We start from the raw sequence: 24,093 nt of genomic DNA on the forward strand, positions 1-24,093 counted from the left end.
AGCTTGCAGAGAGAGAATAACCCACACTTATGGCAATTGCAGGGCAGTTTGCCTGTGCAGTAAAAATTGATCCACGAGGACCTAGAAGAAAAGCTGCAGACCTTCAGCAAAAGGCAACACCACTGATGAAACTTCTGTTTTGGAATCAGACAACTATTATCAACTTTTTAACTATTAAAGGATACAGAAGGAGAAGGGAAGTCTTGGGATCTCACCCAGCTGATGCTTGACTTATATCCTGGAGGTCTAAAGACTTAAAAGTTACTCTTAAACTTACACTTTATCTAACTCTGGATGTTTTAATTACCCACAGGTCATCCTTCTCTTAATGCCTTATCAATAAACTGGCCTCCATAACACTGGAGTTAGACTGACTGCTTGCAGTAAAAAACACATCACTTGTCAACTTCAGTTAGATCACCTTTCAGCATTAATGTTCTCTTGCTCGTCCACCATGCACAAACAAAAGCATGGGGTTCAATTTACCTGTTTTGCAGACTACTGTGCACCCCACCCTTAGATCTCCCATCTCTAAAAAGAACAGCATTGCAGCCCACAAACAAGCACTCCCAAGACAAGAGTGTCCAGAGAGATTAGAACTAGATGCTAACAAATGAATTTAGAATTAATTATTCTAAACTATAGAACATTATAGAATACTGTGGGGAGTAATAACTCCATGCCTTCAACTGCTGGACAGTATGCTAGCAGCTATTTTGCAGCTCTGGGTACTTTCTAGGGAGTTACCTTCCTTGAACTTTCAAAAAAAAAAACAAAAAAAAACCCAACCCTATCCTGTTAGAACAGACTTTTCACATCCTGCACCTTCAAGGCTTTCACGTTATTGAAGTACCAGAGTTAGTCACCAAGAGGGCTAGAATCCAATAGGCAAAAATTACTGGAAACTTTCCTCATTTCCTAGCCCTCTCCCTCTCAGTTCTGTCCTGAAGTAGTGTGAAGTCTCTCTTGCACATCCCAACCTTCCTTGGCTGAAACCTGCTCCAATTTCACCCAGTAAATACCTGATACAAACAGATGAACTGGGAGGGGCCAGAAAGCTTCACATAGTTTTAGGGGGTGGAAGTAAACAGAAAAAATGTATTTAAGATGCTTTGAGAGAGACTTAGGAAGCTCATACTCTGACAGGAGGGGTCTGAAAAAAGGCTGATTCTTCAGGCTCCACCTTCACAGGCTCACTTCATTGGAAGAAAGCTAGGTACCATTCTGCTGCAGCACTTGCAGCAAGTTTCCTACATACCCCAGCTGCACTCAGACTGCCCGCAGTCAGTTGGGAGTTTTCTGTTGCTGTAAGCAAAAAATGCCAGCAAGATCCACTGTTCAGCTGGCATGGCTCTGCATTATCACTGTGTCTGTTGCTGTCTATCCAGCACTGCTGCAGAAGCCTCCTAAAAGGAGGACGATCAATGGGAACGGACAGTCCAAGATGACGGGATGCTGCGATGAGATTAAAGAGCTCAAGTTGCAAGTAGCCAACCTGAGCAGAATGCTGCAGGAGCTGAGCAAGAAGCAGGAAGGTGACTGGGTGAACGTGGTCATGCAGGTGATGGAGCTGGAAGGAAGCACCAAGCAGATGGAGTCCCGCCTCATTGATGCTGAGAGCAAGTACTCCGAAATGAACAACCAGATAGATATCATGCAACTGCAGGCAGCTCAGACGGTCACGCAGACTTCGGCTGGTAAGGAGGGAGTCTCCAAGCTCCCAGCTGCACATCTTAATGCACAGAATGAACTAACAATTAGTTCTTAATGCTAGCATGTCCCACTAACGTGCTTATCCAGGCTGCGTACTGAATACATCTGCTTAAAATACTTCTGTAGGCAGGTGATCCTCAGGAAAAAAGCTATTTGACTTCATGTCAAAAGTCCAGAGATCCAGCTGTATTTTAATGCCTGCATGCTTGCTACCAGGAAGTGGAAAAACTGAACAGATAATGTGTTAGTTCAGTGATTAATTCAGTAAGTCACCTTACTTTCTGAGCATTGAAGCACCAATCCAAAAAAAAAAGCTGGCTCAGGGAGGAAATGGCTCTGGCAGTGACATCCTTTGAGTTCACAGTGCTGACAGGGGACCAGAAGTTGGTAAAGCAATAGGAAATGCTTTCCAAGCGTTACTGTAGATTTGTAATTGCATCTTTATGATGATCTCTGAGCAAGAGACTCAATCCATTATTTGAATGATGATTCTTCAAAATTCAAAAGGTGCAGATGATGCAACATGTAAGTGGTGATACATGCCAAAACACATTTAGATCACTCAGAATTCTCTCTTCCCTAGGGGAAGATTTCAATGCACACAGCAATTGCACAGGCTTGTAATGTGGAATGCAGGTGCATTTTGTAGGTCAGCTACCTGTACTGCAATCTCTAGAAGAAAGTGTCATTCAGTTTCTGCTGGCTTTTATCTTAAAGAGAAATTGATTTCAACAAGCTTAAGATTTCTTTTAGACTGTTATTGCCCAGGATGATTGAATTTGCAGAAAAAAAAAACAAAATAAACACATACACACATTTTGGTTTTTTTAAATGTGAAGGAAAAACTTCTAAATCTATTTACTAAATTCTGCTTTCAGAACATTTGAGTTGCTCAGCTTTCACACACCACTCACTGCTTCCAGCAGGTCTTATAGATTTCACCATGAACTGAATTCACTGGAGCCATAGTAAAAGCACAGAAAAAAAAATATTAACAACACACAAGAAACTAGCCCAGAGGGTATTTAATGCATGTCTGACTACACCAGGTGAGACATATTGAGTCTGTACTAAAAATCTGTCAGAACAGGTAAAGCCTTGCTTCAGTTAGCTTATCTTCCTCAGAAGCAGTGCACATCACCAGCACCGAGTCAGCTCCTGCACAGGGAGAAAGGAGGCTCACAGAGACTGACTGCAGCTAAAAGCCACCGGCTGTCACAGCTCCAGTGCAGAAAGAGCTGAGCTAACACACCTCACCCACAGACTCAGCTAACCAGCTCAAGCACACAGCCAAAGAAGCACCTGGCTGCAGGCCCATCCATTCTACTGGAGAAGGCTTTACTATTGGAAGGGGACAGCAAATACAGCTTCTTACCTTTCAGCACAAATATATACAGTTGCAATGTGAAAAGGAGTAAAGAGCTCTCTTTGGACCATTTCAAATAAACAGACTTGTAGGAAGGACTTCCTTAATTCTTCTTAATTATCTCTCATACTACAAATAAAGCTTTAAGAAAGCAGACTCAGGGGGAAGGGGGCATTATTCTCACAGCTCAGGTTCTTACTTTATGGTTTTGATTCAAGTAGATGCTGTCTATGACTGCTCATCACTTTATCAGAGGAACTATCGCATCTCTGGTGTTTACAAGCTACCTCCTGATGAATTTCTGGGGAGTCCAGATCTGGAGGTAAGGATGTAATGTACACAACAAACATTAAGTGCTTTCTGAAATATAATACAGAAAAGAAAGAGAGCACATAGTGAGTTATGATGCCCTGCACTTTGAGCCAGCATCTTTACATAGGCAAATCTGGGAGGAAAGTGCATTTGAGGGCAAACTGTAAGGTGTTTAGATAACAGTGTTTTTTTTTTGTTCCAATTCTTCTTAAATAAAACAGGAAGTTCTCCAACTTGTGAAAGCTGGAACAGTGCTGTTTCTTGTCTTGTTTCAGCTGAAAACAAACTTCCTATGTCTCCCAATAAGCACTGCACTTTTCCTCTTCTAGGTGTTCTGTGACATGGAGACAGATGGAGGTGGCTGGACAATCATTCAGAGGCGTAAAGTTGGTCTGACATCTTTCAATAGGGACTGGAAACAATACAGGGATGGATTTGGCAACATTCGGGGAGATTTTTGGCTGGGAAATGAAAACATCTACCGACTTTCACGGCGTCCCACTGTTCTGCGGGTAGAGTTGGAGGTAATTAAAAGCTCTCCACCTCAGCAACCAAAGGTTGTTGGCTGTTGTTTTGGTGTTTTGTTTTGTATGGAGCAGTTCTTCCAAAGCAGATACCATCTCTTATTGTAATAGAAGGCTCAAGGAATGTGCATGCTTTAATTATAAGTAGAAAGCAGGATGGACCCAGTGACAGATGCAAGGACAAAGTAGAACCATGATCTCCAGCAAGCAAAAATCAAGGTTACAACTTCAAACTCCACCACGTAGTCTGTGTCTTCAGTAATGTGAGCTCTAGAGAACCTTGTATGATCCTCTGCAGACAGACCAAACTGCTACCACTGCAGATTTAAACATTCACTCAGGAATCTGATAAAGATTTTGAGGCTAAGTCTTCCTACTGTGCAGCAATTCTTTCTGGTTCATGCACAAGTTAGTTTGCACTGTATTACCCAAAAAGTGATTTCTACAGTCTCTTTAGGGCTTCGTTCTGGTTTGGGTTAACTTACATTCAGCACAATTGCTTTGAGGGATGGGATAAGTAAAACAGAAGTGAGCTGCAAGGGTTTATGTCTAGAAGTTGCTCTTTCAGAGAAAAAAAAAAAAGAGACTTGAGGCTGCACACTATCAAAGGAGTCTGCTGGATGTGAGAGCTACAAACCAGGTTTCCATACATACTGTTTGATACCAGTGCAGAGACTTGGAAACATGGTATTTTGCCCTGGAAAGTTTCTTTGCCTTCTTTGTTCCATCAACCTGTTCCTGAGATGGAGAAGACTCATAAGAAAGGACAGAGAATAGACTTGCAACATGCACTGTATATAAACACAGGCCACACAGTCTTTCTGTAACCATTCTAATAGGAATTATTTCTTCCTCACTGTTTATGACAGGACTGGGAAGGTAACATACGCTACGCACAATACAAGCAGTTCACCCTGAGCAATGAATTAAACAGCTACCGTCTTTTTGTGGGCAACTACACTGGCAACACAGGACGTGACTCCCTGAGGTACCACAACAACACAGCCTTCAGCACAAAGGACAAAGATAACGACAAGTGTGTGGATGACTGCGCCCAGTTCCGTAAAGGTAAACTGCCCCCAGTGAGCTTGTTGAGCACACGAGACTCTGTCACAAAGATCACTGTCTCCTCTGCTTCTTGCCCTTCATTTTTTCACTTTCTGTTCAAACCTGTGCAATGTGTAAATAAAAACTGTTGATATCCATCTAAATAAAATAATGCATTTTAGCCACAGAGCCCAGAAACCCTTTCTAAAGGCCGCCAGATGTCCACGCTAGGAACCCAAATTCATTGCCTGTGCTCTCAGTCAGAAAGAAGGCAAAGAAATATTCCGAGAGGAACGAGCAAATAAATGAAAAACTAACAGACTAAACTGTCTCATTAACTTTTAAGCATTTGTGCACTCAGTATTTATGTTAAGTTTTGAATTTACCTGTAATACCATCTATCAGGGCCACAGACTCTAAGAATTAAATACAGCATTCTGGGCAACTTCTTTAGAACAGAGCAATAATTCATCATGATTATTAGTACAACACATACCTGTTTTTAAATAAGTGGCTGACTGAGAATCTATTCATTTGTTTTCTGAAAAGGTGGATATTGGTACAACTGCTGCACAGATTCCAACCTGAACGGCGTTTACTACCGCAAAGGAGAACACACCAAAAACATGGATGGTATCACCTGGTATGGATGGCATGGCTCAACCTATTCCCTAAAACGGGTTGAGATGAAGATCCGGCCAGAGGACTTCAAACCATAGAGGAAATCAATCCCTGATCACACAGCTACATGATGCCACTATAGAGAAGGTGGGCAACTGACAACTCCCACCAATTAACTGTCCACTTCATCTAGTATGTGCAAAACATGCACAGTATGTACACACAGAGTCACTAAGGCACACCAAACACCAGATACAGCCACCAGTGTTATCAGGGCTCACACTTATCTCCTCCTCTGAAGATTCTTTCTAAAGGGATAAATACTGTGTTAGAATAGGTTAGAACAAAAGGCAAAACACCTCCTGCGCTTACAGCACCTTCAGAAAACTTCCTGGTGTGTTTTCACTAGCATTGCAACTCGTGGGTTGTACTGATCAGTTAGGCAGGGACTGCAAAAAGAAAGCCTCCTTGTTCCCATTCCATCTGTCAAGTGTAAGTATTGCTGCTTAGCTCCTTTCAAGAGGGATTCAAATCACAAAAGCAACATATTGGTCTCAAACCAAATCACCAAACAGAAGTGTTCTTGATGTACCTTTTTTCAGCTTACATCCCCACAGAAGGAAGAACGAAGCCCAAACGTTCTCCATAAGCTACTATTGTGCAGGTTCTCTCCTGAAGTTTTACTGCCATCTCCTGCTGCTGTCCCCACAGACAGCTGCACACAGCAGACAGTGCATGGAGAAAGGATTTATCCCATATCCTATACAATACTTATTCCTAAAGCCTGATAAAACTAGATTACAACATTTCAGGCCACCACCAAATTATGTTCATGTTAGGATATAGAAGTGTTCCATAAGGCAGTAAGAAAATAAGAAAACAGCAAGTTAGCAAAAATAAAGACCCAGCCAACCAACCCCACTCCCACACCTGAAACCACTGTATCCTTAAGCAAAACACTACTACACACCTGAGAACCCAAGTTATTAAATCACACTTCATAGGCTGAGAAATATCCACATTTGTTCTGAAGATCTTCCTACTGAAAGTGAACTGGAGATGTTATGTTGAAAATCAGTATCTTGTTTCTCCCTTTTATAACACAGTGTTGCAAATAACATTAAAAAAGGCTCCTCCCATAGCCATACTCGTTTGAATATGTTGGAAAAGATAGTTATATTTAATATATCTATTTTTATTCACCTTAAAGAGGACTTGAATCTAATTTAAATTGTTTGGTCTCATATGAAAATGGAGATAGAAGTGTCAGAAATTGCTTTATGTATGTTTGATTATTAAATGTTTGACTATTCATACTATAAATTTCAGCTGCATGGAACTATAGCTGGAACCATTTTAACTGTGGTCTAGAAAGAGGATTTGAAAGATTTCTAAACTTTAAGATTTCTAATAAATTGCCTTTCATTTTTAATCTTGATTTATTTCAACTCTTTGCTCCTTAACTTGCTTTGTGGTGCACAAAGAAATAACTGCACAACTGACCACAACTGACACACTGAATTCGGTATCTTTTCCTCAGAAAAATAAAAGGACAAATGAAACAAATCAAATAGAAGCTGGGAGCAAGGTGGGGAGGGAACAAGGAAGCAAACTCCAAGGAGTTATAAGGATTGAAAAATGACAGCATACAGACAAAGCCAATTTTTGTTTAACCAAAATCAACCTGTCGATATCAGCTCGGAGCATTAATGTTAAAAGGATAAGAAAGAGATTCATGTTTGAAAACGTGTTGTTTAGTACCAAACCCTTCAGAGTTCTGAAGCCAAGAGGTGTATTATTAAGCAGAGCTGCTGGTAGGCAGAGAAGGGTTACACCACAGTGCAATGGCAGAAAGCCTCCTGAAATTATAATAATATGGATCCAAAGTTATAATCTCTCTTAAAAGAAAGAAATCTAAAGAAATCACTTTAGCAGAACTTCTGTTCCTACAGTGAGTGACACTTTGTTCTAGTGTTTCTGTGGGCACACTCTGAAGTCAGGCTTTTGAACTCTGAGACAGCAGAACAAAGCAACTGCAAGATGAAAATGGAAAGAGTCTCAAGAGGGCACGAGACCACTCTTCTTCAGAACATGCACAGTAGCTTCCTCTGCTTTGTTATTAACTGTGCATGTATTCCAGACAGGGGGGTTGAAACTAAATAATCTTTGAGGTCCTTTTCAAATCAGGCCCTTGTATGATTCCATGATTTTTGTTGACAAAGCTCAGGACAGTACGCTACCCCATTCAATACAGCGTGTTCAATTTGATATATGAAGAATGAAGTCTACCTAAGCCAGAAGAGTAGAATTTGACTAGAAATTTTAGCTTCAGCTGTTCTGGCTTATTTATTTGTAGGTATAGAAGTCTCTTTCATTTATGTTAAAGCCACTCCAAATAGCCCCATGCTGAACTTGAAGGTATAAGGGAGGAAATCAGAACTATCTCCACCTTTTCAGCTTCCTGTAGCAGAATTTAGCAGTCAGGAGTGTACATCTACAAGCTAGAGAAGGTAAGCCTACAATAGAGACTTGTGGTAGAAATTCTAACAACTGTCCATATTCATCTTCATAGTTTCCTAAATTGCGAAGTGACGTGGGAGCAAAAAAATCTCATCAGCTGTGGTCCTACCTGATAAGAGACTCTAGAATGGCTGGAGTGGGACCCTTCTGAAATTCCAGCTCCTTGTAGTGAAGAGCCTTGGCATATGCTCGGCATTTGGCTGCTCTTTCCCCCAGGAGGACAATGCCATTGTCATCTCTCAGCGGCAGTGGACCCTGGGTAGAGCACATACATCAAAAGAAAGTTAATTAAATTTAAAAAAAGTTAAAGAGAAAGTATGCATGAACTCTTCACATCCTTTCTACGCACTAGACACCTGCCAACTACCCAGTGTTGGAAAGCTTGACAGCATGTCTACCTTGTCGCTGTGTTCCATGAATTCTGCCAAGTTCAGCAGTGTCTGAGTGACCTCTGCAATGTCCTGAGAAGTCAGGGCCAATTCAATGCTTCGGATCAACTCATCCTGCTGGTCTTCATTCAGTTCAGACCAACATGAAACGAAAGCAGCATTGAAGAGATCTCTGAAGAGAGGAAAAAAAAAGATTACTCATGAGAAAAAGCATATTTGACAGCAAGCAAAGATAGCTACAAACAGCATATCTGTATCCACCTGTGAAACGCAGCAGTTAGCTTTTACTAAAGCAGCTTCTGTACCAAATACTGAGACCTACATTATAAAAATACATAATAGGATGAGATAATATGAGAGTAAGAGATACTACTATCATTTGCTAGTAAGTATTTTAGGCTAGAACTAATCTTCAGAGCAGCTTTTATGTGACAAAGAATGAGGCCTCATTTGACTTCGGTTACAAATGAATACTGTGAAAATAATTGGGCATTTCACCAGATGTGCACAGACACTTTCTGAACTTACTACAGGACTGCAACAGCTGGAGATTGCATTAGTGGCAAATCTTGGGGAAGGAGAAGGAATGGTGATGAAAAAGATAGCGACTGCCCTTGTCACTATTAGTACTCTGAAGAAATCCTGTGAAATGGATTTGTGATGCATTTGCAAGGATGTATGGAGGACAGGAGCATTATCTGTCTACCTGGGAAGTGCTGACCTTTTATCACACTCTTTCTTTTTCAATTTCCTAAGTGACAAAGCTCACTGTAACATAAAATTAAACCAGGGCAAACACTTCCCTATCAGCAGTAGCCAGATTCTTATGTACTGAGATGACAAGTGTCTATCGTAATGAAGAGATAACTGGGCAACTGCTTACAGAAACTCTACGCTTCTCCAGACATTCTGGCTGCAAGCAAGTACAGCAGCTTACTCCACTCTATGGAATTTTTATTCACCCACAACAGACCCATGAGACTATTTCATACTCCAGTTCCACTTTTATGTGTCTTATGTTATTTCTAGACTAATACGCAGAATTCCACTGAAGATTTTGTGCACATCGTGGAGCTGCCAAGTGCAAAGGCTGGAAATGAAATCAAGTTGCCAACTATTTCATTTGTCCCAGGAACTCTATTTACAGAACCTAAGAGCTTTTAAGAAACTTTCTTTTTCCTTATAACCTCTGGCTTGCATCTGCAATTTCAAGTGACCTGAAAAAGACATAATTAACGTACCGAGCCATAGGATTATATGCCTGAGCCAGGGCCCAGCATGAGCGCAAGGATGGTGAGGAGGAATCCTTCAGCAGCTCCAGACTGAGTCTTCTTAGCCATTCCAACCAGTCATCTTTGGAGACTCTTCTTGCTGCTCCCCAGGCCTGCAGTACAAAGCAAAACAATATAACTACCAATCTAAACAGAGCACAGTCCAAAAGCAGAAGAAATCCATCAAAAGGAAGCATTACTTCTTCATAACTCCAAATCTATTTCTGAGATCCCCTTTCCAATTCTCTGAAATCCATTTACAGTCACCAAATAATTCGTGGTAGATCAGTCTTATTTCTAAGAAATTCATTCTTGTCACAACAAATATTTAACATTGATAATTCTTTCCCTGCAAAAACCCATCAAGAGCTGAAGCTACTGTTGAAACATCAGCTTAAAAATACTTAAAGCATTTAGAACTACATTTTTAAGTCCAGCATTTTGAAGCCTATCCATCCTGATACTGTGCTGAATGCTGCAAACATTTACTGATTAAATTAATGTAGCTATTAAGTTCTACAGCAGCTTGAAGAGAATACAATAAACAGTAAGATATGAGGGCAGTGGTTGATTAGAAAAAAGCAGAGGCTCTGAAGTAGATGCCTCTAGAAACTACAGATGATTCCTTTTAATCAAAGAAGCCTTCTTAATACTTCACATAAGGAGAAAGCATCAAGATTACTTCAGTTTTTAACGGCCAGATAGCACAGCTGCTCCTATCTGTAAGTCCCTTAGCACCCTCTGATTTTGAAGGGATTCTCCAACACTACTTTGACCTTGTGCTTATGCAAAGCTAGCGACAGAAAAGTAAAAGAGAAGTAAACAAATATGTAGATGCACTGAACAAACTGCTTAGTTTAGACATAATAGCTTCTCCATCATTCTGTGCAGTGCTCCAGTTTTACCTTCTGCAGGTTGATGGTGCTAACATGTAATTTCTTCATAGGACCTGTTTCCACAGGACCACTGGCCAAGGTTTCTCCCTGGTTGCTTCTCAACATCCGATGTTGATAAATCAGGGGATCCTCCTCTTCATCAGCAAGAGTATAGCCCTACAATGAACAGTTCACAGTGAGGATCACACCTACACAGATACAAGCAGTTTTCTGTAAATCAGATGGATGATGGTCAGGGCATTAGCCAACCTCACAACTCAGTTGTGAAGCAAACAACTGTGCTTCATAATAATGATTATTACAGTTTACAGTGAATTCGAATGATAGCCCTTTCATACTTAAGATAACTTTGTACTAAGATAACTCCTAGTATGAAAGGACAAAATAATACACCAATGCAGAATAACTTGACTTTAAAAACAAACATTTTATTTCTACTCATCTCATTACTCAGTGTGGGACAGCAATGCACTGCTTGTTCTATACTGAATTACACAGCAGTTAGTGAGTTTTTGAAATGTTGGCCCTACTACAGAAAATGAGACCTTGCTATCTCATTGTTAGGTCTTGACTCCATGGAAACAAGTAGGGGAAATTCACATGTAAGAATATCCAGATGAAAAAGTGATGATACTGACTACAAATTTCAGTTCTTATCTAGGACTTGCAGTGATTTTTCTGTGGGAAGTAACTGAGACCATTTGACAACAGTTTTCCCAATCAATCTCAGACTCCTTGCAGATATATACTTAACACGTAAAGATAGCAACTACTCTTCACTTTACAAATACCTTGAAGTCTCCTGGCTACATCAAAATCAACATGGAAACATTCCTCAAGTACTTTTATGCAAACACCAATATACACTTCAACTAACCTTTACAATTCTGCAGATAAGAACATCATAGCGTTGATGGTTAATCCTGTGTCGCACCAGAACTTTGTTTACCATCGGGATAAAGATCTGGTACTGCACAAGGGAACACATCAGAAACCAGTTACTCACAAGAGCATAAAATCCCACCTTTGTTTCACTGATCTGATAAGAAATCAATTGTGAATGTCTACTTTAGCAATACCCGAGTCCAGAATCAACTAAGAAAAGGAAAGACTGTTCTATATAAAAAACCCCAAAACACTATAACATAAATATTCAACTTCAGAGCCTTGATCTTTTGGACTATTCTCTCATCTATAAGCCTTGGAAGTGCATTACCTTCTTTCCCAGCTGGAATACCAGAGAGGAGAGAGTGTCCATTGCAGTTGTTCGTAGCTCTGGGCTCTGATCCAGTGTTCTCACAATGGGATGAATAATTCGTGAAGCATAATCAGTAAAATCCAGAGACTCTGTCAAGCGGTCCACAGTTTCAAGAGCAGCTCTAAAGTCACAGCAGAAAGAAGATTTCTAATCTCTCATGACACAACAGGAGAAATGGAATGTAAAAAATATGCAAGTGATTCGTGCTCAGACCTCCTAAGCATCAGAAGTAATGGGAAGAATATCACCAAAACCATTAACACAGCTATCACTTGCAGGACAGCTTGCAAGTGACTAGAATGCTGACAGGTGAGAACAGAAAGTTAATAGTCTATACACAAATAACAGTGCTGCAAAGTCCAACTGAGAACAGCCTGCCATGATTTAACACAGAAAACTAAGAGTTATTTCACTCTACGTGTGGCCAGGGAAACCACTGAGGAACTGGGATGTCACAGCCAAAAAGAGAGACTGCGAAGGCACTAATGCTTACTTGCGAGCCACCACTGGGGCATCTGGGGCATCAAACAGCTTTACAATGGGAGGTAGTAATAAATGAAGGTAGTCATCCAGATTAGCTCCAAAGAGCTGGATTGCATTCAATAGCTGGAGAAAAAAAAAAAGAAAACAATGAATTTTAAATAGATCAGTCTCCAGAGAAAAGCTGCTTCGACCTTTTGCTTTCAAGAGACTACTGTCTGTACTTCACCCCAAGCCACTGCCAACATTGCACCCACAACACAAGCAGCAGAAATCCTTCTAGAAGAAGGCACACAGCCTGCACCTGCCTTGGCAGTACCCAAACCAACCCAGCAGGTTGTAGCTTCCCACTCACCTTGACAGAGACAATTCGACTCTGACTATTGTCATGCATGAAGACCCGTAACATGTGAGGAATGAGCTGAGGCAGATAGAGCTTGAACTCGCCTCCTAGAGCCACCACAATTTGCTCAATAAGTAGGATAATTGTGCTCTGTATGGAGTTGTTCATGACCCAGAAATCCTACAGAAGAAACCAGAAAAAATTAAGTAATTCTCCTTCAGCTAAGTTGTACCAATTACAAGAAAAGCAGATGATAGGAGGCAGTGTCTAAACAAATCCAAGCCTGTATGGAGGGCCTACACTCCCATTATAGTTATGTAAGCGAGCAGATTTGGTTTGTTTTTAAAACATTCAGTGCCTCCAGTATGTTTAGTGCTGTTAAAAATAACCTCCAGGCTACTGATTTCCCTCACCTCCATGTGTTTGCAAACAGTACATGAAAATGAAGTGAATGCCATTTATTTATGAACTCAGAACACCTCCTGTTAAAGCTGTTTTTGAACAGCACAAGACTGTCTTAAAAATTGCACTCACTCTCATGAGGGTGACAATTTCATCCATATAGGGCCGAATGTGACTTCTCACAAAGGACACCAACATTCCCAGCTGCTGGAACAGGAACTAGAAGGAAGAAACAGGTACTGATCAAAGTAGTTATTTGAACACCAGAGTGAACTGTGTTTCACAAGCAATTCACAAGCTCATTTATCAAACAGATAACATGCATATGCTCAAGAAGTGGGGCTAAATTCTTAGTGGCTCCAGTGCAGTGGTGTTTGGTTTCTGTTTTTTAATTATTTTACTTGCATCAAAAATTTTGAGCTCCAAATCTCATACAGTCAAGCACATAGATACTTAGGTAAGCAATTTATTAGGATGTGCCAAAGTAAACCTGCAAGCACAAAAGCCAAGACTTCAACTATGACAGAGTTGTGTAATTCAGATTTGAAGGATGCTTCCAAAAATACAGCCCCTAACCTTTCCCCCTGCCTGTTACCCAAACTGGCACAGATTTTAAGATACTCCTGCACTCCTTCCCATCCCCAAAAAGGTATTCAGGTGAAAAGTCACTGGGGAAGAGAGTTTGTTCCTTGATATATTGCCAAATATATCTTTTTTTTTTTTTTATATGATGTTTGATATAATAAGAGAACTTTGAGACAATTTTATTCATGTATACTATGACAATTTTGCAATTCCTTTTCCCCTAATACAATCTTACGCACTCACTTGTGGCAATGAATTTATTTTTGAAATTGGTATAAAATAATGCGGATAAAATCTCCTTGTCCATAAAATAAATGTTTACAGCCTTTTTTTCCCCAGGGAAAGTAGGAATATGGAAATTATCACATATTAAATATAGTTTCTTCATGCAGTATTTGAAGACTACAATCAAAATGCAGTGAAAGCGAAGCTCAGAGAAAGACAACAAGTGAGGAAGAAACACAGTTTCACAACACAGTAACACAAACCTCTTCAGTGAGAGCAGCACACCCACATTTACCAAAAATGAATGCTGAGCTCCTGTGCTGTGCCTTTGTTTGAAGTGTGCTGAAAAAGCATGCTTACATGCAGGACAAGGACCTGCTTCCTTTAGGCTTTAGTGCCACATGTACCCACCTCAGCTCTCGTCCCCAGTACACTTTCACCATGTTCTTTTACCTGAACATTTTTAATAGGTGTGCACAACTACACAGCTTTCAAGCAGTTAGATCAGCCACATTCAGTTTGGCCAACCCAGAACACTGAGAGTTTTTCCTTCCAATCTGAGTCGCAGTTCAGTATGGGAGAAAACAATGGTTTTACAGCAGGGTTGGGAGTCTGCTAAGGAAGCACCCATCCCACCTATAAAACACAGTATGAACAACCCATACAAACAGCCCTTCCCACCCCAGAGATTGTTTTCAGCAGCCTGAGAAAAAAGCTTGGCAAACAGCAGCCATCTCTGGTCAGATGCACCACCTTAGGCCAATTATCACAATTTTCATTTCCTCCTAAAACTGAAAATGAAGTGGGAAGGAAGAGAAAATGCTACTGTGGAATTACTGTCCATGCTGCTCTGGATGTGAGCAAATTGAGTTTTCCTTCTCACAGATGTGAGAAAGTACGCAGTTCTATTGGAAACTTGAAGAATCTACCTCTACTATTTAATAACTGCAACAGTGTGCTAATGCAGAGATCACTGAAAGCTCTGGGAGCTGCACAAGCTGTTTTCCTAGGGAAAAAAAAAAACAGCTTGATAAACAAAAAGAAACACCAGAATGAGATACTGTCCACATAAGGATTATGCTCAGAAGCTTCAATAAGAAGCAGAACATTTGTTTCCACTGGATATTTCATCAAATGTCCAAGGGAAGAAAAGGCAGAGCAGTACCTCACTTCTGCAGCATGCTAAGCAGCAACACACAGCACAGCAATGCCCAAAGCCAGCTGCTTTCTCTTTTAAATGCATTCTTATTTTAAGGCAGTGGAACAAGGGAAGGATTGCACACACCTCTCGGATGGCACCATCACAAACCCTTATGACATTAAGGAACGTTGGCATGACCTGGGGCAGGAACTGCACACACTTCAGTCCAAGGGATTTAAAAATAAAGGTGATGGCCTGAACCACCATAGTGTGGTGCTGGGACAAGGACTGGTCTCGGAAAATTCTCATCAGTGCCACCATAGAGACAGCTGGATAGAATTCATCCAGAGGGAGGTTTCCCATGTTCACCAGCATCTCACTGGTACTGTAGTCCGCTAGGAGAAAGAAGACAATGTCAGAAGCTATATATTAAATGTTTTTCAATACCATAGCACTTCAGCAGCACCTTGTACAACAATAATTTGCTCAGAAGAGAAGATAAACTGGTAAGAAAAATAAATAAACAAAAAAAAAAGCCACAACTTGTTTGTATACTGAAGCTCTTTGTATATTCACTTGGAAGAGAAACCAAAAGAGATGTTTCCCCAGATGCTTACAAGAATCCTGGCTAGATTTGGACTCCGAGAGGCTGACAGCAGAAGCGTCTCGTGACTGATCAATCATGCCAATGTTCACCTTGTGTTTGTAGGGGTCCAAAGCACCCAGCAGCCCTAACACACGAATAGCCTGACAAAAGAGAAACAAAGAAAATTTGTCAGAAGCGCAGCACTAAGGCAAAAGTCAACACGTGAATCCAAGCTTGGAAAGGTGCTAAAGAAAGAAGATCTGGAAACAAAACGACTGCCTGCAGAAAGCATCAGTCCTTTCCATCCAACTGCCAGAGGCCGTTTCACTCATTCACATTTTCACTTTCTTAATTCTGCTTACTATACTCAAGTCAGCCTCAGCAATTATATTTCACTTTTTGTCTTTCAATCTTTGTTCAGAGGCATTTATTTCAAATTTCAAAAGCACTCTTCAAAAAGCTTTTAGAAAGAATTGTGAGAAAGCTTTGTGTTCGTACCTCTCTACGGGTGCCCTGGTTCTGCTCAGTCTTTAGGAAGTTCAGAAGCACCTCCAGTAAAGTTGGGTATTTCCTGTATGGTTCCACCACATAACCAGTGCTAGCCACAAGCTGACCCAGTGTCCAAAGAGCCACCTGGAATGGTTAAATCCAGAAAAGACTCGTTTTGACCAGTGAATGCATTATGTCATGCAACAGAATTGGTGACTGACTTAATTGCTATAACTTGGAGATATAGTTCAAACAGGCACCAAGACTGAGCGCATGCATTTCAAAGAAAACAACTTCACTTTTTCCTTCTTTACCTTCATAAGTTCAGTGCTGTGTCATGAAAGAGGCACTGCAATCCCCAGCCTGTGCCACAAGTCACCATGTGACTGTGTGCTATCCAAGAGAGAAACTCGAGTGATTTAAAGTTTTGTTCTAGCAGCTGTGATGGGACACAGATATTTCATTACCGTTTTTGTCACAGAGAACAGCAAGTTTAGTGCAACTGCCAAACACTTACTTGTCTTTTAGCCAGCAGGGACGAGTCCTGTAGCATGTCCATAATTATAATGAAGAGTTCATCCACCCACTTCCTCATCTCCAGCCCACTGACCTATTGAAAAATCACATAAATATAAGTTCTCTGTCTAGCATCACCTGAAGCTTGACAAGTGACAAACATGAAAAAGAGACCCTTGCAATTTCCCTACCTGTGCAAGCTCCCCTATGGTAGCTAGAACGTTGTTAATCACCCCTGGATTTGGATCTGGATCAGGATCTTTCAGTTTCACAATCAGTGCCTGGGAGGAAACAGAGGAACAAATTACAATGTGTTGAGATGACTTCTTGCTGTGCATGAAATACTCCAAGTCTTCTTTTCTTTCCTTTCCACCTAAAATTCCTCAGAGGCTGAACTTGCATCACAGTACATTAAAACTCGGTATCACAAACTTTATGCAAATCCAGAATCAAATTAGGTTACTCTGTCATATACATGCATTATTACTCTGGGTGACATCCACACCAATCAGATTTTCTACTATGGACTATTGTCCACTATTCTGTTATGACAAAGTGAAAGAAAAGCAGCTTCTGATCAAGGTGGGGGTTGTACACCCAACTGCTGTATCATTTCACTCCAAAATCAACAGAAAATGTGCGTGTGAGGGAGGCAGACAGGAGAAAGACTGACTGTACCTTAAGGATAGGCTCCATATATGGACGAATGAGGCGTGGAGCGTTAGAAACCAGATGACCCAACATCCTGGCACTTTGCTCTTTAATCCTACCAACCCCACTGTGTTCTAGTTCTGTTAGAATCTGCAGAAAAGATGATTGAAGCATGAGAAATAAGAAAATAAAACGTAGATAAAAAAAACTTCAGATTTCTCTCCTATCCAATGACGACAAAAGAAAAAAAGAACCTCAGCACTTTTAAATGATATTCTACATTTGCACTCCATCCAAACACTTAATTGGAATGTATGTGTCTTCAAAACAAGCACACTCATGTGCAGCAGTGCCTAACAGTTTGCCTGACAGCTGTGCAGAGCATTCTTCCTCAGTACACTTGGAAAGTGCTCCAGCAAGATAAACACAGAGCAAAATGGTGACCACCACCCTCCCATACTAAACACATCCCTAGAGCTTCATTCCAAACATCCATCAGTAAGAAAGACTTGCTGAAACCTAAGCTGGTTGATTAATGCATTCACTCACTCTCCCTTACATTCACTGCAGTCAGGCAGCCCATTTCTTTAGCACCATCTTAATCTCAATTACCAAATACTTTGCAGGTTTCCCCTCTTCTTTACCTGGATTAACATCTTGCGCAGGAAAGGCATGACAAAGGCAGGGTTCATGCTGCTCAGGCGACCCACAGTGCAGATGGCCAGCTCTCGGATTTCAAATACTTGATCGTTCAGGGCCACAAAAAGAGCTTGCAAGTTTTCTGCCTGGGCAAGGTGAGCATCAAATCGCTCATCCAGAGATGCCAATACACAGAAACGTATATCAGGGTCTGCAAGAACACATTCGTTTTTTCTTTAAATGCAGTAAGCTCCTGTTTTTATTATTACCCTTGCTCACAACTGGACTCAAAATTCTTCAGAACCTCAAAAAAAATAAAAAAAATGCTGAAAGCTTTCCCAGCATGAAACACTACCTCAGCATTTTACCCATGAGAAACGAGCTAGGTCAGCCCAACAGATTCAGCGCTGCTCAGTACTGCATCAGTACCCCAGTCAGTACAGCATCAACCTCTTGCAACTATAAGCAGCACATCTGGAGACTGTGTGCAGAAAACAACTTGTCTCAGGCTACCAGCATTTTGTCTGTAAAGACTGACATCTTAAGTTAATGGAAAGCATGTTCAGACTCTATATCAACGCTCAGTAGGAGAACCCTTTTCACTGAATGCCACACTAACCTGGGTCTGTTATTCCAACCACAAGCAGTTTGCTGAGAACATCAGCCACAACCTGCACTGCTGTCTGACTGACCACGTGGGCATGGCCACTGATCAGGTGGATGGAAGGTGTGAGCAAACGAGAGCAGGTGCGGGCTGCTTCCATCCGTATCTCCTTGTGCTCACTGTTCAGAAAGTGGTCTGCACAGTGCCGGACAAACTGAGTCAGAGAATGTCCTAGAAAGAAGAAGAGAGGAACTTAACACAAGTTTACGCCTTGATTGCTGGTCTTACTGGGTAACAGGAGTTTAAGGAAACCTTTTGCTTCCTTATTCCATAGTTTACCTTCAAACTCAAAGCTGCCCAGCGTACGTAGGGCAAGTGTGATGCTACCCACATCACTGGCCTCCGGGATGTTGGTGAGGCTAGGGGAGGCCAGTTGGTGGGCAAGACCTTTTGGCATGCCTGGATGTCGCAGAGGTTTGTGCATTAAAACAAGGGAAAGCATTTTCAGCAGCCCATCCTGGATATCCTTCTTCAGCTGGGGGATCTGACGACTCAAGTCATACAGCACAGCTGTTAGAGCAGGGCTGATGGAAAGAAGCAGGCAGACAGCCATTACGTCAGCATACATTGATATAAACTGCAGTGAATCATCTTACTTTTGCCTCCTAGACACAAAGGCAACTAAATTCAGCTCCAGGTGGTAATGCTCCTCTGTACCTTCCCATATTAGTAACTTCACGAGCTATGAAATTCCCAATAGAAACCAGGAGCAAATATTCATGATCCTCCTTCCCTGCCAGTGTGATAAGGCAGAAATCTGCTGCCCTTCTGAGGCCTTCTAAACTTTTGCAGGCTGCTGCCAAGCGTATTTGAACAGGGGGAAGTAAAGGAAATTGTCCTTGAATTCACTAGTTTCTTAAAAAAAAAAGAAAAAGACTTATTTACAGAGACCAATGCTTTTAAGAAATTCAAGAGACATATAATATCACTCTTCTGAAAGAGCAATACAAATCATTTAGGAAAATAATCTTCCTTCACAACCTGAACACTTCTAAAATCTGCTTCTGCATGGTCAACAACGCCATCCAGTGGCTAACAGAAAAAAGTGCTCCTGTGCCTCATATTTACCTCAGACCCACGGCCAGCATAGGTTCCAGAAGCTCTTTAATGTCCTGCTGGATACTTGGTCCCATGGCTCGTGCCAACATACTAATGCAGGTGAAGACTGTAGCATCAACCTGCACAGACTTCTGCCTCCTGGAAAGAGATCATGTAGTAGTTAATTAACAGGAGCTGCTATTTCTCAAACATTTTTTCTCGTCTCACTTCCATTATCAGTCTTACAAAAATAATTGATTTTGACATGATCATTTAATCCCACATCACAAAAATTATACAAAGAATGGGATCTTCAGTTTCTTCCTCTAACTTTGACATACTTACTTATGAGCAAAGTCCTTTGGTGGAAGAGCTGCTTTTATTATTTCAAGGACTTTTGGCAGGTAAGCTTGAAACTCAGATCTGACAGCCACAGAAAGCAAACCCAAGGCCTGGAAGGCTGCCGTTCTCTCCTTCTCCTTCTTCACACAGCTGAGAACGTGGTTCATGGTGTCTGGAAGATACTGATCAGCTGCCCACAAGAGAGAACAAGATAGATATTGGAGGTCCTTTAGGTTTATACAGTTGCAGCAGATTTGTAACCTTGTATTTACAAGTATAAAACCAGGTGACAGACACTGCCATGTAAAATTTGCTGGTGTAAGTGGTGGCCACAGGTCACTGCATGATAAAACACCCACAGTCTCAATGGCTTTTTTTTCTTTTGAAAAATAAGTTCCACAAAAATGAAAGAGCTACAAGAGAACATTGCAACAGGTGGCACAAGACACTGCCTAGGGATTATATACACAAACATGAAACACGTACCCTGTTCTTATTGGAAACTTAATCATGACTTTCTAACCTACTTGGCTCAGTTTGATGACATGCCTACAACTCACATATTCTTCTAAGCTTGCTTGACAAAACAGCTGAACTGCAGCAGCAGCTACTTCTCACTGTACCTTGAGATTTTCTGGCAGATGCAACGGAGAAAGACAACTCTGCTGACAGTATTAAGGTCACCCTGATTGTGATCAAGAGAACAGAGTTCAGCCCTAAATGTGACACACTAATACAAAAAATAAATGAGGTTCTACTTCTTAGGGTATCAACTACAGAATTCAGAGAACAGCTTTCAATCCATTTTCTTCATTAGAGCAACACACTGCGCATCAGATGTCAAGTCATATTTACCCAGAAAAAAAAAACCTGTCCTCCCACCACTTGCATGGATGAATTCGCCTGCTCAGCTCCCAAGCACCACACTTCTACTTCTGCATCGCCTGCACAGACTCACCTGGGTAACTTCAAGTACCATTTCCCTTCTAACACTCAGCCACCTGCCTCCTCACCTGTGAATGCTGAAGGACGGAAAGCTGCCAGCCGTGGTAGCAGGTTGAGAACTGTCATCTGGATCAAAGAGTTTTTGCTGGTTCTGCACTTCAGAACCCACTGGCACACCTGAAAGGATATGGATTGGGCTCTGAAGGATGGCTATTGGAAGTAAGTCAAGGCTGTTTATTACCTGGGTACCCTAAGGCATTCTACTGACATCTGGCTTCAGAGCCCATCAGGAGGACAGATAATAACAAATTAAACCACTGCTCCAACAGAGAGTTATACAGCTAGAATTTCTGAGTTTTGATGCCCCGATTCAGTATTAGGCAGTACTGTCTAGTAAGGATACAGAGGTTGATTACATTACAAGAACCTGTGGTGTGAATTTGGAAAGGCAAGACTGAACGCTTACCTGATCAAACTTCTCCTCCATTAGATCCCTGCAGCATCGACTTTCTACCAATGTTGACTTTGCTGGCACAGGTGAAGTTGCAAAACCCATGATTCCCTGGTGGGCGTTGTAACCCAGAAGACCAGCCAAAGCATTTGACTGGGAGGGCTGAAGAGACTGGAAGCTAGTGAAAGGAGTGATGTGGCGAGGTTTGGTACTGAAGCCCATCAGGTCTTTGCAGTACTTGTCATGCACAAGCTGCTGCTGAGTGATCTCCTCCATCTCCTCTCTGAGGCGCTGGATAAAGCAGAAAAGCACATTTGCAAAAACTAAGCTTAAATTCAGCAAAAAATGTTTGGATATCTAATATCTAAAACAAAAGAGACTGCACTCTATATTATTTTTTTCCTATTGTAACTAATTCAATTAATAGCACTTTCCATCAGAGCTTGATACCTATTCAGCCCAAACTCGTTGTTTTTTCCTCTGACACTACCTAATTTGAAACAATCAATGCTCTGATCCACATTCAGATCAATCCACTTCAAATACAGTGGTTTATTTTCACATGTTGCTGAGCTGCTACCCACCATCAATCAACAGATTGGCAGCCAAAAGCCATAGTCCCCATCCTGTTCATCTGCTCACCTCTCCCTCCATACTGCTGATCCTCACGAGCTCGTTGAGGATCAATAAGGCACCATGGATTCGGTCATCACGGTTCATTCCCTTCTCCTTGGCCAAAGTTTCATCAAAACCCTTCTCAGCCTCTTCATATGTATGCTTGGGGGGGAAAAATATATATATTAAAATCAATGATCATAACAGAGGCAAAGCCAGTAGGAAAATTGTAATTAACACTGCTAGCTAAGAATCATCCACAAGTTGTAGAATCTGCTGCAGAATATTTTCAACAGCACTAATGAAACAGACAGCCATGCCATGGTATAAACTTCATCAATAGCTTCATCACATTTTTGACCACAAGGAAGCAGAGTTCACAATATTCAGCTGCACTGCCCAAGGTCTGTTTGATACTAGGAAGCCTTAAGCCACGTGGCAAAGGCAGCAAAGCTGAACTTCAGACTGAGCTTAACTCTTCTGAAACAGCTGTTTCAAAATCAAGTTATTTTCTTACTCTGTACCACTGAGGTTTCTGCATTTCTTTTGGTTCCCGCTGAGTGGTGAGGATAAGGCAGGCTCTTAAGGCAGAAACGGCTCCCTCTCGAATGGCCTGTTTGGGATCCCACACAGCCACAAAAATATTGTCAAAGAATGGCTGCACTTGTTGGAAGAAGAAGGTAGGCACACTGATTGCCAGCTCACGCAGTACGAGAACCTGGAAGTGGGGAAAAAAACAGTAAATCTGTGAAAATGAGCACCCATACACAAACCTCAATGTCTAGAATGCAGTATAATTTATTTAAACTGTTAGTGACTGAGCTGTAACCAGTTCTGTCCACTTTTACAGATGATAGCATAATGGTAGCATAATGGTGTCTCAACCTTGTTTAGTCATGAGGAATTCATAAGGTAGAAGTAAGGAAACGCTGCATCTGCTATGACAGGATCACAGATCCTTACAATTGCACTAGCAGAGCTTTTTCCCAGCTTTCTGAGAACCTCTCCTACCACCATTAAACCTACCCATCCCATTCCAAGACAGGTGAAGTCAGAAGAAAAAAAGAAAAAAAAAAGATCACTTACAGCTGCATGTCTTCGACCTTCATTCCTGTCAGCCCCCAGCCATTCCAGAGCACGTTTCACCTCAAACTCCACATACTCAGCTGTGAAGGTGTCACCAGCCATTGCAAGCCGCCCGATAGCCTTGGAAGCCATTTCCATTACAACTGGGTCATTGGATGGCAAGAGGTTCCTCAGATAGTTTGCAAACCTGCCGATACGGGTGGCGTTACCTCCTTCAACACCAATAAGGCTTGCTGTAGAGAAAAGGAGCAGGGCTGTCGGTTCTCCCTAAGGATCGGTGCAGCAGACAGCAGCTAATCCCTAGCTGAGGGTCAGTATTCCCTATCCATTCCTTAAAGATTCCCATTGACTTTTTCTAAACAGTAAATCCACTGGGAAAAAAATAAATAAATAAATAAAAATAGGAGAGGGTCACCTTTCTTCCAAACCTGAACTTGTTAAATAGACAGCAAAACACATCAAACAGCTTCATAGATTCTTCCCATTTTTAGTTTAAAAACAGAAAAAAATAAAAATCCATCCTAGGATCATGGGCCCATTCCTAACAGGAAGGCACCATCCACATGCAACTGCCACAGCTGGTCTGCCTCAGAAGAGAAAGTGAGAGACAGAACAGACCACAGAGATTGCTCTCCTCCATCAGCCCTAGAGATGGGCTCTCCAGCCTGGGGGTGGATGCATGTTGGCAGGGCAGTGTGGTGGAAACTTGTGCTGCCAGTGACTGGGTTGTATCTGCTCTGTAGATAAAGAGGCCATCAGTATTCAGGGTTGTCCAGGCAGTACCTTTCAACAGCACTAAAGTCATAGAAACAATTTTAAAGCAATACTTTCAGCTTAAGAGCCAGATGTTGTCAACAACAACGATTTCTCTAGCTATGAGGCTCCCACTGTCTTCAAACTTGTTGGGATTAGATGATTATGTCTGCAAAGCTAACCGATAGGCAACTCCTACTTGGTTGTTAAAGAAGTAATTCTACA

At 41.5% G+C, this 24,093-nt stretch overlaps 2 protein-coding genes across 3 annotated transcripts in view; one reads left to right on the forward strand and one right to left on the reverse strand.

The window, feature by feature from the left end:
* MTOR (mechanistic target of rapamycin kinase) overlaps nt 1-24,093 on the reverse strand; it is a 61,302-nt gene that overhangs the window by 34,828 nt on the left and 2,381 nt on the right. For both annotated transcript variants that reach the window (XM_048967640.1, XM_048967641.1), the window contains exons 4-28: nt 23,116-23,348; nt 22,547-22,747; nt 22,057-22,191; nt 21,430-21,705; nt 21,032-21,140; nt 20,022-20,208; nt 19,707-19,835; nt 18,918-19,162; nt 18,594-18,809; nt 17,980-18,185; nt 17,363-17,485; nt 16,876-16,965; nt 16,686-16,778; nt 16,178-16,312; nt 15,711-15,840; nt 15,238-15,488; nt 13,275-13,361; nt 12,753-12,920; nt 12,411-12,523; nt 11,876-12,038; nt 11,537-11,629; nt 10,669-10,815; nt 9,734-9,876; nt 8,502-8,664; nt 8,213-8,358 (exon numbers count right to left, since the gene is read on the reverse strand). In XM_048967640.1, coding sequence (XP_048823597.1) covers nt 8,213-8,358; nt 8,502-8,664; nt 9,734-9,876; nt 10,669-10,815; nt 11,537-11,629; nt 11,876-12,038; nt 12,411-12,523; nt 12,753-12,920; nt 13,275-13,361; nt 15,238-15,488; nt 15,711-15,840; nt 16,178-16,312; nt 16,686-16,778; nt 16,876-16,965; nt 17,363-17,485; nt 17,980-18,185; nt 18,594-18,809; nt 18,918-19,162; nt 19,707-19,835; nt 20,022-20,208; nt 21,032-21,140; nt 21,430-21,705; nt 22,057-22,191; nt 22,547-22,747; nt 23,116-23,348 — 3,982 coding nt within the window. The remainder of the gene's footprint in view (nt 1-8,212; nt 8,359-8,501; nt 8,665-9,733; nt 9,877-10,668; nt 10,816-11,536; nt 11,630-11,875; nt 12,039-12,410; nt 12,524-12,752; nt 12,921-13,274; nt 13,362-15,237; nt 15,489-15,710; nt 15,841-16,177; nt 16,313-16,685; nt 16,779-16,875; nt 16,966-17,362; nt 17,486-17,979; nt 18,186-18,593; nt 18,810-18,917; nt 19,163-19,706; nt 19,836-20,021; nt 20,209-21,031; nt 21,141-21,429; nt 21,706-22,056; nt 22,192-22,546; nt 22,748-23,115; nt 23,349-24,093) is intronic.
* ANGPTL7 (angiopoietin like 7) lies at nt 1,049-8,206 on the forward strand. Its single transcript, XM_048967642.1, has 5 exons — nt 1,049-1,697; nt 3,301-3,401; nt 3,721-3,915; nt 4,785-4,983; nt 5,512-8,206. Exons 1-5 carry the CDS (start codon nt 1,319-1,321, stop codon nt 5,679-5,681), a joined length of 1,044 nt encoding a protein of 347 aa, XP_048823599.1. The 5' UTR covers nt 1,049-1,318; the 3' UTR covers nt 5,682-8,206.

The sequence above is a fragment of the Lagopus muta genome, chromosome 21 (assembly GCF_023343835.1).
Source record: "Lagopus muta isolate bLagMut1 chromosome 21, bLagMut1 primary, whole genome shotgun sequence".
Lineage (NCBI taxonomy): Eukaryota > Metazoa > Chordata > Aves > Galliformes > Phasianidae > Lagopus > Lagopus muta.

Bases quoted from the DNA above. Each gene is read 5' to 3' on its own strand.
- ANGPTL7 (XM_048967642.1), top strand. From the start codon at position 1,319: ATGCCAGCAAGATCCACTGTTCAGCTGGCATGGCTCTGCATTATCACT. The intron at 3,402-3,720 runs GTAAGGATGTAA...TTCCTCTTCTAG, and splicing joins TGGGGAGTCCAGATCTGGAG to GTGTTCTGTGACATGGAGAC. The intron at 3,916-4,784 runs GTAATTAAAAGC...TGTTTATGACAG, and splicing joins TTCTGCGGGTAGAGTTGGAG to GACTGGGAAGGTAACATACG.